The 18,461-nt window shown below is 41.6% G+C and overlaps 1 protein-coding gene across 1 annotated transcript; it reads right to left on the bottom strand.

Annotated features, from left to right (window-relative positions):
- Positions 1–796: 796 nt before the first annotated feature.
- LOC309544909 (proteasome maturation protein-like) lies at positions 797–1,488 on the bottom strand. Its single transcript, XM_082243916.1, has one exon. The coding sequence runs from the start codon at positions 1,420–1,422 to the stop codon at positions 997–999; it is 426 nt and encodes a 141-aa protein (XP_082100042.1). The 5' UTR covers positions 1,423–1,488; the 3' UTR covers positions 797–996.
- Positions 1,489–18,461: the final 16,973 nt, after the last annotated feature.

The following is an 18,461-nucleotide window of genomic DNA, read 5'->3' as shown; positions in this document are numbered from 1 at the left end:
ATCTGTGAGAAATTAGCTCAGTAGTAAATTGTGCATGACCCCCCTGGGTGAGTCACAGCACAATGAAATGGGCACAGGAAGACAGCAGGATCTTGGTTGTGGTTTATTTAAAAAAGTCTGTGTTTACAAAGTAAAGGTATCAAAACAGCAAAAAACAAAAAAACAAAACAGAATAAAAAACCCTTGCCACCTTGAGCGTCTAATTAAAAACACAGGAACATAACTTCTTGTCCTAAAACAGCCTACCGCTGCTTTGGGACCTGCCTGTCACACAGAGTTAAACAGTCTTTAGTCACACAGACCAAATCTCACCACACACCAAGTGTGTGTGTCCTACACAGAAACCTGGTTTCAGGGTGGAGCATCCTCCCTAAGCAGCCTGGGAGTTTTATAGAGCCCAGACTACTCAACCTGCAACAGCTAAACTCGTTAACATCTTAGTGAGCCAAACAGGCTCACTGCACAGCACAAAAGGGAAAACACTTTGTATATAGCATGAATGTGGGGAAAATATATCTCCCATCCAGGGCACAACCTATAGTTTTTCCTGGCCTCCTGTCACAATTTGCATAAATAAAATATGATAATTTTCTTTTTTTTTTTTTGACTATAAAAAAATCATTTATTGTCACTTATTAAATGTCAAATTTTATGCAGAACTATTACATTTGCCTGAATCTTGTACTGATGTTTAATGTAATATTATAGTGTACATGAAAATACCTGCACAGTCTTATTCATAAAGGCAAAAGCACAAAGTCCTGGTTGCAGCTAACCACAGTAACCAATCAATTTATCTTTCACAGACTCCAGCAAGGTAAAATATAACTGTTGTGGTTTATTAGACTAAGCACATCATTGCTACTCTTTGTTTTGCTTTAATGAAGAAGTCTGACAGGGTTGATGTCTTGATGACCAGATCCGACACATATGGAGTCCTGAGACATTAACAAAACAATTATTCAGATTTTATATATAAGTAACTGTAATCATATATTACAAGCCCAGCTTGTATTCCATCATCACGTGTGGCTCTCCCATCACCTCACTCAGAGAAGGATCATTGAGGATATCTTCAAAGCCAATACACTCATCATTCCCTCTCAGGGTGTCCAGAGCAATGTTAGAGCTCTGTAGAAAAGGAAGAAGCTGAACCTGTTTCACTGCCTGGAACTCCATCTGTAGTTTCAGAGGAGCATGCAAGCCTTGAATGTTTCTTAAAGTTGAAAAACTGACTTTTTCCTGATTGAGCTGAAAATTATTTTCTGACAGCTCTAGAGGATGGCTTGGTAAGAGCTCACTCTGTGCACTTGTGAACCCTGATCGGAGAGTATCCTGGATTCCATAGCCCCCATACTGGGTTGACAGTTCAGTAATTGGGATACTGTCCTTGAGCTGAGACGAAAGTGCCTTTGTATTCATGGTGACAACAGATCCGTGCTCTCCACTACTTACACCCGCAATACCATTCAATGCCCGGCTCCTCACCGAATGACTGCCGATAATAACTGAGCATGCGCAGCCAATATGATAATTTTCATATTCTTTAGTGGTACCACCAAAGTCCTGTCAGTTTTTCTTTGTTAGGATTGTTTTTTTTTTTTATAGGAAGAAAAAATCCCAAAGAGAGGATTTAACAACAAAATGGGGAAAGGGATGTTGTGATGCCAGAGAAAGGGTAGAAACTGTGTGATAACTATAGAAGGTATATAACAATATACAATATAAAATAGATAAAAATACTGCGCTAACTGAAAACGTGTAGGAGCAGCTAGCACTAATCACTGGACCATAAAGTGATAAAAAGTACAAAATAGAAAACAAATGTGCAGCGCTAATGGTGATAAAAAGTCCGACTAAAATTGAAAAAAGTCCCATGTGAAGATATCATATGAAAAATTGGTGATAAAGTGATCCAAATAAAGTATAAACGAGATGTGCAGCAAATCCCAACACCAGTGAAAATATATGTGAATTGCGCTCACCAGATGGATGGGACCCCAGTGCTATACAGCAAGAGGGTCAAACACGCTTGACAAGGTAAGGGTATATCCCAGCAGAATTCACCGACCATGGAAGATGCCAATTGGGTCCTTGACAGATGTAACCGGTCAGAGTCTCCACTCCCATACATTGGATGGTAAATCAAAAGAGAAGGGGGATATACATAGAGTAATATTGCTAAAACTGGTTTATTAATAAAATAGCCGATACACTTACAGACATCCGTAATAAACAGGCATATCAAGCATAAACAGCTGGGCTGACTAAAGTCCTCTTAACATGTTTCGGCACAACTGCCTTTTTCAAAAGATAATTTGTCAGCAATAAAATGTCCAATATATATAACATCCTCATTGGTTCAATCACCCTGTAAAGGCAATTGGATAATGGGTAGCAGGAAGTGGTGGAAACACACCAGCGTGCGTTCCATGCCTCATAATGAAAAACCACCAAAAAAGTCTGTAAAAACGATTGGCTAATAGCTCACATAGAATGGAGGAAGTACTCCGGCGTGCATTCCACGCCTCACTGTGGGATACCGCCAAAGATGAGCGATGACGTCACTTCCGAGGTAAACAGGGAAGTAACTCATTCGGGCGCAACGATCGAAAACCGGAAGCGATAGCATCATTATGCGCCGCAAGCGTTGTAATAACAAAGCGACGAATGCGCCAACGTCATATCCGGGACTCGGCGGAAATGACGTCAGTACGGCGCAACGTAGCCAAAGCTTGTGGACCATCAAGCGGGCATATCACCAGAGATGGCTTATACTCTTTTTATATTATTTTTAGTTATTTTTAGCCATTTAGTAGTATACTAATCATGTGAATATGTATATATTTAATCATGTGAATATGTATGTATTTTTATGCCTGTGATTGGTGTTATTTACATGATTGTACATTGATTATTGATATGCTCATTGGTTACATATCGTCCTGTTTTTGGCCTTCGTTGCATTTAAGCCATCTCTGGTGATATGCCCGCTTGATGGTCCGCAAGCTTTGGCTACGTTGCGCCGTACTGACGTCATTTCCGTCGAGTCTCGGATATGACGTTGGCGCATTCGTCGCTTTGTTATTGCAACGCTTGCGGCGCATAATGATGCTATCGCTTCCGGTTTTCGATCGTTGCGCCCGAATGAGGTCACTTCCCTGTTTACCTCGGAAGTGACGTCATCGCTCATCTTTGGCGGTATCCCACAGTGAGGCGTGGAATGCACGCCGGAGTACTTCCTCCATTCTATGTGAGCTATTAGCCAATCGTTTTTACAGACTTTTTTGGCGGTTTCTCATTATGAGGCATGGAACGCACGCTGGTGTGTTTCCACCACTTCCTGCTACCCATTATCCAATTGCCTTTACAGGGTGATTGAACCAATGAGGATGTTATATATATTGGACATTTTATTGCTGACAAATTATCTTTTGAAAAAGGCAGCTGTGCCGAAACATGTTAAGAGGACTTCAATCAGCCCAGCTGTTTATGCTTGATATGCCTGTTTATTACGGATGTCTGTAAGTGTATCGGCTATTTTATTAATAAACCAGTTTTAGCAATATTACGCTATGTATATCCCCCTTCTCTTTTGATTTACCATCCAATGTATGGGAGTGGAGACTCTGACCGGTTACATCTGTCAAGGACCCAATTGGCATCTTCCATGGTCGGTGAATTCTGTTGGGATATACCCTTACCTTGTCAAGCGTGTGTGACCCTCTTGCTGTATAGCACTGGGGTCCCATCCATCTGGTGAGCGCAATTCACATATATTTTCACTGGTGTTGGGATTTGCTGCACATCTCGTTTATACTTTATTTGGATCACTTTATCACCAATTTTTCATATGATATCTTCACATGGGACTTTTTTCAATTTTAGTCGGACTTTTTATCACCATTAGCGCTGCACATTTGTTTTCTATTTTGTATATAACAATATACATTTTATATAAAAAGAATTGTGTTATCAGCCAAGGGCTTGCGGAAGAGATCACTTGTCAGCAAGATCACTTGTTTTTTTTTTATTACTTACCTAGGATATGGTACTGGGCAAGTTTTGTCCAATCTATGCAAGGTCTCCGTCAATTGGATACAATGAGAGCGAAAGCAGCACCATCTAAGTGTAGCATTAGGTGATTAATTCACAGGCAAAAGATTAGCAACTTACAGGATAAAAGTGTTTGAAAATTTTTAAAAATGCCCATCAGTAAGTGGTGGTCAGGACGTGCTGTATCCTGCTGTGAGTCTGGAGCCTACGGCGGTGCTGGTGGCTTCCAGCACTTCCTGGGTGGTCCCAGAGCCCGGGGGAGGTGGGGATGGCTTTGACTTGTATATTGTTCAGATTTAATAGCAGTAATATGATACTCCATTCATAGTCATTTATTTTATGATCTCGTGTTGGTCTTATTGGCCAAATCATGTCCCTCATTTATTTAAAGGAATTTAGGGAGGGCAAAACTAACAACCTAAAATTTATATTTTTTACATTTAAATAGCAGTAATATGGTTCACACTACATATTCAGGGTTTCTGTTTTTTTCTGTTGGCCTCATTGGCCAAACCACATCCCTCATTTAACTATGGAGGACAAAAACATTATTTTAAGGGTTTTTTTTAGGTTTAAATACCAGTAGTATTTAAACACTTAGCTCATGTGGCTTTTTTGGAACAAAAATCTAAATAAAGTGTATTTTTTTCACTGTTAAAACAAAGGAATATTGTACAGACTACATGAACTGTATTTCAACAATCTCTTGTAAGCCACATTTTGAAAGTGACACACTGCATGCCCAAAAATCCACAAGTGTTGTAAACTGGGATAGGTAGCTGGTTGTAATGCTTCCTGGGGTGAATCAACATTTTTTTAGCCACAGACACCAGTTCAAGCAATGTATTGGCAAACTGCAGTCACTCTATCTGTGCTATGTATGGACTAATTATTGGGGTTGTACAGTGCTTCAGAGAAAAATAAATTAAACTTTCAACAAAACAATTACATTTTTACCAAAGCCCTATCAAGTATGAAGGACTATTATGCATTTTAGGGGGAAACCTATGCAATTTTTTAGTTCTGGTTTTTAGTTCTTTGCAGGTAGTGAAAGTATTTACTTTTTTCTTTGCACATAACTCCTTTATTGGAATGTTATTTTAGTGCCAGTTTGTGCAACTTGCCACCTGTTATGCTTTAGCTATACAGATATGTCAGCAGCTGTTGGGCTGATAACCATGCAAGGTTCTGCTATAGTGAAAGTGAGCATGGCTAATAAGAATGATGTTAATGATTGTAATAAATTTAAGAGGTGTTGCTTAATCTCAAGTGGTGTGAAAAAGCAGGGCCTTAGAATAAAGATTCAGAATGTAGACGAATATTTGGGGCACAATTTCAGACATTAAAGTGATTGTCTCGTTTTAAAAAGAACAAAAAAAAACAAACATGTTATACTTACCTGCTCTATGCAGTTGGTTTTGCACAGAGCAGCCTGGATCCTTTCCATCTCAGGTCCCTCTTTGGCTCTCCTGGCCCCTCCCTCCTGTTGAGTGCCCCCAAGCAAGCAGCTTGCTATGGGGCCATCCGAGCCGAGTCACAGCTCCCTGTGTCCATTCAGATAGGGATCCGCGGCCCAGCCCAGCCCCCTCTCTGTCCTAAATGGCTGAATAATTTTGACTGACAGCAGCGGGAGTCAATCGTGCCATGCTGCTGTCTCAGCCAATGAGGAGGGGAGTCCCAGACACCTTAGACACTCCTAGAATATCGCTGGATAAAGATGGGCTCAGGTAAGTATTAAAGGGAATGAGGGGGGCTGTTGTACACAGAAGGTTTTTCTTTATCTTAATGCATTGAATACATTAAGATAAAAAAAAAAAAAAAAAAACTTCTGCCTGTACAATCCCTTTAAGCTAAACTCCAGGAAAACAGCTAAATGCACTATTAAAACACATACAGTATACAGAGCTGTTTTACTTTTCAAAGGGTTTGTGATTTTTGCCATGACAGTTCTGCATGCCTCCAATGCAATACTCTCTCTGGTGGGGTAGAAGATCCATTTTTTTTCTGCTCTAATTACAATAAGTAAGACTTACAGTGCTTGTCAATTCTCCAGCCCATAACTTGACAGTAAATTGACAAAAAGTAGGCTGATAATTTCATCTCCATGTGCTCCTTGCTGTGAACGCCAGTTAGAGGTGGGGGCAGGGGCCATTTTGTTTGTTGTCGATGTATACTGGCAATGGGACACACTGGCCGCCTTTGCTGCCATTGTGCTATGTGCTATGGGCTGGGCGCCCAGGGTGCCCCTGTGCCTTTAAGGAGGACTGGACTACCTCCAGGTCCACCTGCCCTCTATCTATCCATTAGAATGTATGTGTTTCCATTGTGGAGACTCTCATAAATTTACAGGAGTTAGGACTGCAGGTAATACAGGGTGCCATGAAAGGGCCTTGCGGCTTACGTATGCGTTTGAAAATGTGTGCTAACTAAGCCCCTGTTTAATGCATATTGTTAGACAGGTTTATTCAGTTATTAAGCGGACTGATTGGTGAGTTGAGCTGGGAATTTTTCTGGTTTTGTCATGCATGCGCTACCGTTCCATGTGCTCCTTGCTGTGAAGGCCAGTTATAGGTGGGGCAGGGGCCATTTTGTTTGTTATAGATGTATACTGGTGAGGGGACATGCTGGGAATTTTTCTGGTTTTGTTTTCCATGATGATCTCATGTCTGTTACTCTGCTCCCTCCTCCTATCAGTATGTTCCTTGTTAGCACATAGGCTTCCCAGTACATCTGGTAAAATCAAATAAACCACACTTCCTAATCAAACAATAGCAGCCAGAATCAATCATAAAATATATAAGACAGGGTACAGTAAAATGCAGCGCTAAACATCCAAATTTAAATGGATGTGACACATTAAATTATAAAACAAAAATCCACAATGCAAGGTCAGTCCATATTGTTGACACCCTTTATGTGCAAGGTTGATAAGCTGAGTGAGCTGTCCAATTACCTCCACCTCCACCGCATGCAATATTGGCCTCTTACGAAATGGAATTGATCACTGCTCTCGCAGTGGTCAAAAAGGCAGTGTGCAATTCCCAAAAGGCAGATCCCACCGGAGGGTAATAAGGTCGGTCACAGATCCTTCTCAAGATAATGTATCTGGATCCCTGTATGTCTCCAAGGGGAATGCGTTGCCAAAGACAAAAAGAGAAGGACCAATGGTGCAGTACTTCAAACCAGGATAAGTTCATAAAAAGACTTTATTGCACTCACCACAAGATAAATACAGACAGGCAGACAATGCAGACGAGATGAAAGTGATACCGCTGTATAGCAGAGGCTCCTTCCGGCTTGCAATGTTCAGGCTGATGGCAGACTCCACCTAAATGTTTCATTAAACGTCGCATCATCAGGGGGGAATCCCAGTACATCTGTTTTATCTCCTTCTGCTGGTGGTTTCTGCCATAAAAGAACTGCAAGAGGCTGATGCCAGGTCGTATCTAGATGGTTGTATTGCTCATATGTAAAACTTACATTTAATGCTGTATTAATGAATTTGAGTTACATTATTATGCTTTTTGTGATATTTATTTGTTACAGCACTTTTTTTTATCGAATTCAATTGCAATTATTTTCAAAGTATATTGTTTTCATTTTATCTCATCTTTTTTATGCCAGTGCTGCTGATATCCTCCAGTTTTTCTGTTTTTCTTTTTTTTGTCTACATGCACTTGCTACAGGATTAGCAGCCCATCATTGCTTAGAACTGGCTTTCTAATACTGACACTGGTAAACCATTTCTGCACTATGTGTGTCATATGTACTGTTTACGTATAGCCTCGACCACGGGCACATGTGACAATGCAGGAGAACAACAGGGAGACAATTGTCATCCCATAACAGAAAGTGCCTGAACAAGGACCTTTTAATAAACAAACGATTTCAAAATATTGAAAACAACTTTTGGAATTACATCAACATGTTAAACATTTAATGAGATTTGAATGATTGGGTTCAAGTGTTTCCTGAATATCATTAGCAGTAATGAGCAAACATCTGGGTTTGTTTTGAGCAGGGTTCTGCAAACATGACTAACATGACACGACTTAATTTCTGGTGCCAAATCCAATTTCAATTGAAGCCAATAGGAGTCAAATGGCAGAATAACAGTTTTGGCCATTTTCTAGGCTAATAGACAAGGGGTTGTCAAAAAAAATAGTCGACAACTTCCTTGGGTAACAGGTACCAAAGAAAAAATGTAAAAATGAAACATTGAAAATGCAAAACTCCACTTAATAAAATGTCTGGGGATGCCCTGACCCTGCCTGTGAAGTAGCACATACACTAAATTACCAAAAGTATTGGGACACCTGCCTTTACACCAGGGGTGGGGAACCTTTTTTCTGCCAAGGGCCATTTGGGTATTTATAAAATCATTCGGGGGCCGTGCAAAATTATAAACTTAAAAATGTGCCCATTATATTTGGTCAAAAATTGAATTAACCAACCCCTAATATGATGGCTGCAACTGCTTCTCTTTGGTGAGGTGTGTGATGTTAGCTGGTATTGTTGATGTTGCTACTCGCAACTGGTTTTCCAGGTTTGCGTCGTCAGTCTGTAAGCGCAGTCGACTTTGTGGTGGTAAGTTTTGAAAAGAACTGCTGGCGGGTAAAGCTGTTGGGTATAGCTGGCTGGTACTGCTGGTGGGTACAGATGGCTGGTACTGCTGGCTCAGGCTGGTACTGCTGGCTTGTAATGTGCTGTGGGTACTGCTGGCTCAGGCTGGTACTGCTGGCTCAGGCTGGTACTGTGCTGTAGGTACTGCCTTGGGTACTGCTGGCTCAGGCTGGTACTGCTGGCTGGTACTGTACTGTGGGTACTGCTGGCTGGTACTGCTGGCTAGTACTGCTGGCTGGTACTGCTGTGGGTACTGCTGGCTAGTATTGCTGTGGGTACTGCTGGCTGGTACTGTGCTGTAGGTACTGCTGGCTGGTACTGTTGTGGGTTATGCTGACTCTGGCTGGTACTGCTGTGGGTACTGCTGGCTCTGGCTTATACTGCTGTGAGTACTGCTGGCTCTGGCTGGTACTGCTGGCTCTGGCTGGTACTGCTGTGTGTGCTGCTGGCGGGAAATGCTGGCTAGCAGCAACGCCGCACTGGAGGAAGAGGCAATGTTTCCTGTATTGGTCATAGGCGGAGAGCATTTGATATCACTTCGCCTGTGACTCACTCAGACTGTCAGAACGGAGCCAGAACTATACAGGAAGCATTGGCTCCGTTCTGACAGATCAGCTGAGAGACACAGACTCAGCTGCACAAGGGGGCCGGACCAAATGACTTCGAGGGCCGCATACGGCCCTCGGAACGTAGGTTCCCCACCCCTGCTTTACACGCACATGAACTTTAATGGCATCCTGGTCTTAGTCCATAGGATTTAATATTGACACTTTGCAGCTATAAAAGCTTCAACTCTTCTGGGAAGGCTGTCCACAGGTTTAGTGCGTCTATGGGAATGTTTGACTATTCTTCCAGAAGTGCATTTGTGAGGTCTGACACTGATGTTGGAGAGATGTCCTTGCTTGCAGTCTGTGCTCTAATTCATCCCAAAAGTGTTCTATCAGGTTGAGGTCAGGACTCACTCATTCATGTTCATATATGCTTTGTGAACTGATGCGCAGTCATGTTAGAACAGGAAGGGGCAACCCCAAAAGGTTCCCACAAATTTGGGAGCATGAAATTGTCCAAAATGTCCTGGTATGCTGATGCCTTAAGAGTTCCCTTCACTGGAACTAAGGGGCCAAACCCAATCCCTGAAAGACATCCCCACACCCTAATCCCCCCCTCCATGAAATGATTTGGACCAGTGCACAAAGCAAGGTCCATAAAGACATGAATGAGTGAGTTTGGGGTGGATGAACTTGACTGGCCTGCACAGAGTCCTGACTTCAATCTGAAAGAACACCTTTGGGATGAATTAGTGTGCAGACTGTGAGCCAGCCCTTCCTATCATATATCAGTGTCTGACCTCACAAATGCACTTCTGGTAGAATGGTCAAACATTCCCACTTACACACTCTTAAACCTTGTGGACAGCCTCCCAGAAGAGTTGAAGCAGTTAAGCAGTTTTAGCTGAAAAGCATGAGCTAACCCAATATTGAACCCTAAGGGTTAAAATTTGGATGCCATTAAAGCTCAATAAAGGCAGGCAACCCAATAATTTTGGTAATATAGTGTATACGTGTCTACAGAGAACAGCTTTTCTATGCTTAAAGCACTCTCGCTGCAGGTTCTCAGCACAGTAACTAAGATGCATACTTGTGATTGGGAGCTTCTGATCATGTGACCAATATGACAGTCAGAAAAATATTCCCAATGCACATGTCCCTGGAAATGGCAACAAGATGCAGTAAGTGGGTGCTGCAGTGACCACCAGTTGGAGACTGGAAAACAGTCGCCAGCACTCCAAGGATCTCCAAAATAGTGTCCGAACGGTTTATTAAAATGATCACATCAAACTGCAAAGTAGCAAGTGAATAGTGACTCTGAAATGTCAATTTTTTTACACTCATCCCAGAATTCGATGGGACAAGCTCACCACTCTCAAATTGAATGGTGGGTTTGTGCTCCCAGACATACACAATTATTATTGGTCTTGCCATCTGGCCAGAATTTTAGACTGGCATATTCATTCAGACACTAAAGGGCCATACACACTATAAGATTTTCTGAAGACTTTTTCCTTCAGATTTACCTTTTCTATGTAGTGCCTGCCAGATTGCATACAAATTGAAAGTGTTTAGGTTTGACCTCATATTATATGGTTTTGGTAAATCTAAAGGAAAAAGTCTTCAGAAAATCTTATAGTGTGTATGGCCCATAAGGAATGGGTCAACCTTGACGGGTCGCTGTCCAACATCCCCATTCATAATCTACCTTGGATCAAACCAAACCTGATTCCAAAAGAAAGTGACCAACACCCTCTTGTGGGCCCTACCCTGAAAACCTTCAGGATGGCCTGCAAGAAACTGCAACTAGCATCCTCTCCGGGCCCACTGACCCCCTTAGATCACAACCATGAGTTTCCCCCTGTCAGGGCTAGATCAAGAATGGCAGATATGCCAATTTCCAAAATGGCCATCCTAATTAGTGTCAATTATCAACATCCACTTCCGATATAAACTCAGCACTGGCTGCCATTCATTGCTGGATTATCTTCAGCTAGTACCTGATTTCCTTGTGCCTTGAAACTCCTGTTTGATTGATTACCCGTTACCGACCCGGTTATCCTTGACCTGCTCTGGCTTTCTCCTGCTCTAAACCCGGCTTGCCTTATGGACTCTTCCCTGCCTGCTCCTGATTGTCTTCCATGTTTAACCTTGGCTTGACCTCAACTATTCTATCTGCCTCCGCTTCCTGATTGACTACCTGTGTATGACTGTCGTGGCATACCTATCTCGCATTTTCTGAATACCTTATTGGCCTTTACAGGATGCCTTGACTGGCATTTAGAATGGTTATCTTAAACAAAATGTCTTTCGAGTTAATCTCATTTTACTTTGATTTCTTTACATGTGTCACTGAGCTTGCAAAGGCTAAGAATATATCAGATGAACGAAACAGTGGAAATTCCCTATCTCTCAGAATATCAACTCTGTCTGGACAGCTGACCGCAAAGCCAATAATATCTTCTAAAAGCCCCTTTGGAACTTTTATTGTGTGTCACCAAGAAATTTCCCTTTATGACAGAGAATCACAATCTAGATTGACATAATGCTTACTATAATTAGTTGTTAACTTTGATTGGACAAAAGATGTTAATAACAACCCATTTCTGTACGTCAGATTGTAATGACAAACCCATTTCTGAGTATATTTAAACTCCAGCAATATTGTAATAAATCAGGTCACTATGATTCAGCCATCTTGAGTCTTGTCTGATCTCATTATATATATAGCTATATATTGTCTGATTTGGTATCACTGACTAACAGGTAACAGGTATTTTGTACCTGAGGAAAAATTCCACAACAATTTGGCGAGCCAGCCAGGAGAGGTGACGTCATCTGCGGACGGAGTGAGACATCTGGACTGCATTGGATACACTGAAAATATCTGGCCAGGTAAGCCCATTGTCTGCTTACAATGTTTTTCAGTCCATCCAATGACGTCCAGGTAACTCTGTTTTATTTTTGACGTAATACCCTCTTAAAGAACCTAAACCCTTAGTCGGTGTATATATTGCTACTAAGTACTAACATTTGTTGTTTGTTGCGAAAGGTGAGGTTGGGTCAACCCTCACCACTGTGGGTGTCTTGGACACGCAGGAACGTGACCCCCAGTTGTGTTCTGGTAAAGCGGTCTCATTTCGGAGTGTCCATTTGAGACGTAGCAAGCATTGAATGTATATGACTGTTTTAGCCTGACATTTCATATACATGTAAAGGTTTCTATCTCTATGTTATAGTATATATGTAAACATATGCATATGGTAATAGGCTGATTTTAAGTTAGAAGTTATCCTGACATTGTGTATCGGCCAAAGTAAGGGCCGAAGTCCAGGTCAGGGTACTTAGAAGTTATCCTGACATTGTGTATCGGCCAAAGTAAGGGCCGAAGTCCAGGTCAGGGTACTTAGAAGTTATCCTGACATTGTGTATCGGCCAAAGTAAGGGCCGAAGTCCAGGTCAGGGTACTTGGGAGTTAACCTGACATTGTGTATCGGCTGGCAAGGGCCGAAGTCCAGGTCAGGGTACTTGGGGGTTATAGGTAGTTATTCTATTTCTTGGATAACAGTGAAATGGGAAACTGGGTTTCCGTAGATACCGACCAGGGGTCGATGAGAAAGGTCATTAGGACCATGGCCTTAGAGTGTATGGGTAACAGGGTTACCAGATAAATGGGGCAGACCAGGGAGTTTGCATTTGAAGATTAAATGCTCTGGGAGCATAGTCTTTGGGCTACACAGCCAATTAAAGTGTTCTGTAGTTGGACAGCTAATAATCCTAGTTGTAGGATAAGATAAGATAGGATATGGCAGATTTTTGTAAAGTGTATGAAACAGATTTGGCAAGAACAAATTTAAAATCAGTTGCAGAAATATGGAAGCAGGAGAGTATGAAGTTGAATGAGTATTGATATTATTATAAATGAGTTGGTGTGTGTTGAATTGTTTCATGAGAAAACACATGTATTCATAAAAAAGTAAGGATGCTCATTGCACTTTAATTCATAAGCCTGTCGTGGCTACTTTTAAGACAAAAAAAAAAAAAACAGGCTCTGTGTCTTTGATATAAAAAGGGGAAGTAGTTTATAAGTTGGGAGTTTGTAGCACGGAGAAAAGATTGTTTCTTTATATGATAAATGAACGGCATATGATATTTTTGGGGTTATTTTGTATTAAATTAAACTAAGATGAAAAATAATAGGTTGCCCTTTAAACTAGGAATCTTTGTTTAGACATTAAGGATTACCGCAATTAACATGACCATTGAACCCTATTGGCACTGAGCCAAAAGTTTTAAAATAGAATAACGTTTTATATTAATTATGGTTTATTAAGTGGTATTTCAGGGGCACCCTCCGTAACCAAAGGGGAACCTCTGATAAGATTTTTGAAATTCGGGACAAAGTTTTAGAGGATATTTGTTTGAAAGATAAAAGTACATTACTTCCTGTCATTATGGGTGTATAAAAAGTGACCTACTACAAATAGTGTAAAGACAGGACATTAGAGCAAAGAATGGCAACCAACCCCTCTCCCCCAGAAGATAGACAGGAAATAAGGTATACAGCCAACCTGTGTCCGCATGTCCCATCAGAAGCAGTCCCAAAGGTTTGCTGGATAACAGTAGCAGGGGTGAGAGTGGTTTCCTGCCTGGCTTCAAAGGAAAAGGGGAAGTCATTTAAAAAAAAAAAAGTAATGTTTGTGTTGAGTTAAAATTTCAGTGTTCAGTTTCAGATGAAGTGCCCATTAATCCAGTATGTAGCATATGTCTCTTGCCAGCTTGACCCAGTGATAAAAGGATCCTCAAGCTGTGTGCGGGCCACAGCCTGCAAAAGAGCTGCTGGATAAAACAGGTGCAATGTATTTAAGCCAGTTTACTTCCAGTACAGGAGCAGGCACTAGAGGGGGGAGGGGAAAAATGTTTGTTAAATATCCCCCATGACTGTTTTTGAGCTGATGATGGCAGAATCTGAATTGTTGAGCCCTGCCAAAAAGGCTCCTCTCTGGAGCCCTGATGAGACCCTTTATGTAGATGGATCATGTTTGTAAACAGAGGAGGGTAAGCCTGTAACTGGGTATGCAGTAGTAACAGCAATAAATAAACAAAAGGAATGCAGAGGCATTAAATCTAAAGTTCTAAGCACAAGCAGCTGATGGTTTTGGCAAAGGCCTGTGAATTTTAAAGAGTTAACATTCACATTGACATGATTTTGGTCATATTTTTGAAAGCTTGTAGCTTTTTGACCTCAGCTGATAAGCCAAGAAAAAGCATGCAGATATAATAGAGACTGTTCTTAGTCTTCCAGTGTTCCACCAAGGTGGCCATTTATTTAAAAACCAAGGCACAAAGCAAGAGAGGACACAGAAGAAGCTGCAGGAAACGCAAGGGCCGACAGAGCAGCGAAGAAGGCTGCACTGGAACAGGTCCCTATCCGGGTACTGACACTCGTAGGAAAGCAACCAACTCCTGTAAGTATGGCAATCTTGATATCATTGCAGAAAAAGCCCCCTCACAGGAGCGTGAGAAGTGGCAGAAGAAAGGTGCAACACGGGATGTAACTGGTTGCTGGAGGATGGAGGAGCATTTCTGTCCGATCTCAGGCCCTATACCCGAGGGTGGCAGCTGCAGCTCACGGATCGTGTCATATCTCAAAGACTCTAATGACCACCTTGGTAATACAACACTGGTTAGCACCAGGTTTTCCTGGAGTAGCTGCAAAATATACTGCTTCTTGTCTTACCTGTGCTAGGTACAATGTTGGTAGAGCTGTAAGCACCCCATAAAAGCACCGCCTAAGTCAGACTGTCCTTTCCAAGGAGTTCAAATAGATTACATTGATTTCCCACAGTCTGGTCCCGATGCACATGTTTTAGTTTGTATAGACATTTTTCAGGATGGCCTAAGGCCTGGCCAGTCTCTAGGGGTAAAGTACAAACCACAGGAAAAAGGCCTTTGCCCCAGGTAATGTGCAGGTATAGAATCCCAGAACCTATGGAAAGTGACAGGGGTACTCACTTTAAAGGAAGGGTTCTACAAGAGGTCCTATCCGCACTAAATATTGAGAAAGCCTTTTACACTCCATATCACTCACAGAGTAGCGGAAAGGTACAAAAGGTTGTATGGTAAAAAAAAAAAAAAAAAAAAAAGTTGAGTAAAATAATAGCAGAAACAGGTAGATTGTTTTACGTTTTTTTTCCTTTGTCAGGAACACTCCCAAGAGAGGTGTGGGTACCTGAAGCAGGTCTCTATTTACCACAGAAATTGCAAGCCACACACTCAGATCTCACTAGATGTGTTGCAGCGCTTTAAAAGCAATTGACAAAAATGCATAATAGTGTGTTTTCATTCCTACCAGATCCAAATGAGGATACCAAGTCATAAAGTAAGGACTAAGAGTGCAATTGGTTACACCAACATCCCTCAAGGTAGAAGGGATACATGGATTCACGCCAGTCATTGAAAAAAGGTGGTACAATGATTTTCTTTTAATTTTTAATATGTATGGGAATGTTGGGTATAAAAGAGACAGACAACCTAAGGCCCAATGTACTGTTAAGTTTAAATACCAGGTAGCCAGGAAGTCAGGGTACTCAGGGTGCTAGATATGTCCACAATTACACCCAGAGTCCCAGACTATACCTGTGCTAGTAAACCCACTTGCATTAGAGGATCTAAATCAGACAGAGTTTTCAAAATCCTATAGAAACATTACCAGTGCACGAAAGGACATGTTAATTCCCCCAAAAGTCGCAGGTTTCAAGAATCCTACAGTGTGTATGTAGGGAGGGTGGACTGTTCACAAGCACTGATAAACATATCCTGCCCACAGCTGACTGTGAACAGCCCATGAAATGAAACTTGCATGCATTACAGAAATGAAACTGTTAAACATAAAATATGAGCCATATTAAATGACAATATGGACATCTCTCACCTAGGAGAAGCCCTCAGGTTTCTGTTGTTCAGACAGAAACTGGGGTATTATGCAGAAAAGTTATTAATACCCATTTTCACCCCAGGGTGGTCACATTCAGGTTTGGGAATCTATTGTGTCTGTGGCAATAAGGCCCATAGTTGACTTTCTCAGAGTGTCACAGGAACAGGTACTACAACCTCTTTATTTCCAATGGTGTCCGCCCATCCTAATGAACACAGTCTTTTGGAGGTTTTGCCTTATCTCCTAAAATAATGAAAGTGGTGTATTTATATTGATGTTTATTATAATTAACATTGATGATCTCTAGTTATCTGTTGAATTAAAATAATTATGTGTTTGGTTGATAAGGTTACCAAGGCCAAGGAGACAACCTATTTCAACTCTATACGGAAATAAGAAGGGATTGATGATGCTGAGTATGCTGTAATGAGAAATCTGTCACCTCAAACCCCCATGTATGAAGTAATCTCCGCCTCAGAACCTTACCAAGACTCGGACACCCCCCACTGAGGTTTGCCCTCTGGGCCAGTGTTCCAAGCGTAAGGGGCTGCTCCCTTGGAGGGATCTGATAAGCGGAATAGGTAGTTAGTTAGCCTGATCAATAAATTCTCAAGAGGAGGGAGATGTCGTGGCATACCTATCTCGCATTTTCTGGATACCTTATTGGCCTTTACAGGATGCCTTGACTGGCATTTAGAATGGTTATCTTAAACAAAATGTCTTTCGAGTTAATCTCATTTTACTTTGATTTCTTTACATGTGTCACTGAGCTTGCAAAGGCTAAGAATATATCAGATGAACGAAACAGTGGAAATTCCCTATCTCTCAGAATATCAACTCTGTCTGGACAGCTGACCGCAAAGCCAATAATATCTTCTAAAAGCCCCTTTGGAACTTTTATTGTGTGTCACCAAGAAATTTCCCTTTATGACAGAGAATCACGATCTAGATTGACATAATGCTTACTATAATTAGTTGTTAACTTTGATTGGACAAAAGATGTTAATAACAACCCATTTCTGTACGTCAGATTGTAATGACAAACCCATTTCTGAGTATATTTAAACTCCAGCAATATTGTAATAAATCAGGTCACTATGATTCAGCCATCTTGAGTCTTGTCTGATCTCATTATATATATAGCTATATATTGTCTGATTTGGTATCACTGACTAACAGGTAACAGGTATTTTGTACCTGAGGAAAAATTCCACAACAATGACCCTTGGCCTGGCTTCTGACCTTGATTGCACTAACCTGCCTGCACTTCCAGTGATCCAAGTGACTGTCTTATCTACTGCGGATCCAATTCCTGAAACAGCTACACCTGCAGGCAACCCATGCACCTTTGGGCACAGCACCCTCTGTCACCATCTCCAGGGGTGCGCTGCACTCAGCCCTCTCGTCACCTCAGCCTCCAATCAGGTTCGTGACACCCCCAGGTCTCACAACCCTGAGAATCCAGACCCCAACCTGGGGCTGAACAATTATTTGATAAAGGCACAATGTGTTCATACGAGGCTCTGACCTCACATCTTCCAAGCCACAAAATCTCTTTATTCACGTACGTACAGATTAGGCATTTCTTAACTAACTCCAAGACATCTTCGGTTTGGTACATAGATCATACTCCTTTTGAATCTCTGTGTTGCAAACAAGAACCCCAGAGACACCTAATCTCCATGTTATACTCCCTTCTCTTCACAAAATACAACCCTAAAGGTATAAAACTAGTCGACAGTGGGAAGAAGATTTGTCTCTGGATCTTTCCATAGCTGATTGAGAGCATATCTACAAGCACATCCATAAGAGCTCCATAAAGGTCTCGGTAGAGGAAAATGGGATGAAAATATAGATGAAATGGTACAGAACCCCGGACAAACTTCATAAATTCTGAGCTGATGTCTCCCCGCTATGCTGGAGATGTAACCAGTCCAAAGGTACACTACTACATATATGGTGGGAATGGTGGGACTGTCCCCTTCTACAACCATTCTGGAAACAAATACACTGCCTTATTGCACAAATAACAACATACACCCCTGACTACACCCCAGCCCAATATTATTATTATTATTCAGGATTTTTTTAGCGCCAGCAGTTCACGCAGCGCTTTACAATGTTAGAGGGACACAATACAGTTACAATACAATAAAATACAAGAGTATTAAGAGGGCCCTGCTCAGAAGAGCTTACAATCTAATGGGGTGGGGCAGGTGTTACAAGAGGTTGTACCAGTAGGGAATGAGCTGATGGAAGATTAGTTGGCGGTGTGATAGGCTTCCCCGAAGAAATGA

This window comes from Pelophylax lessonae, assembly GCF_965119305.1.
Source record: "Pelophylax lessonae genome assembly, chromosome: 1".
Classification (NCBI taxonomy): domain Eukaryota; kingdom Metazoa; phylum Chordata; class Amphibia; order Anura; family Ranidae; genus Pelophylax; species Pelophylax lessonae.
This window is presented reverse-complemented; position numbering and strand designations above follow the sequence as displayed.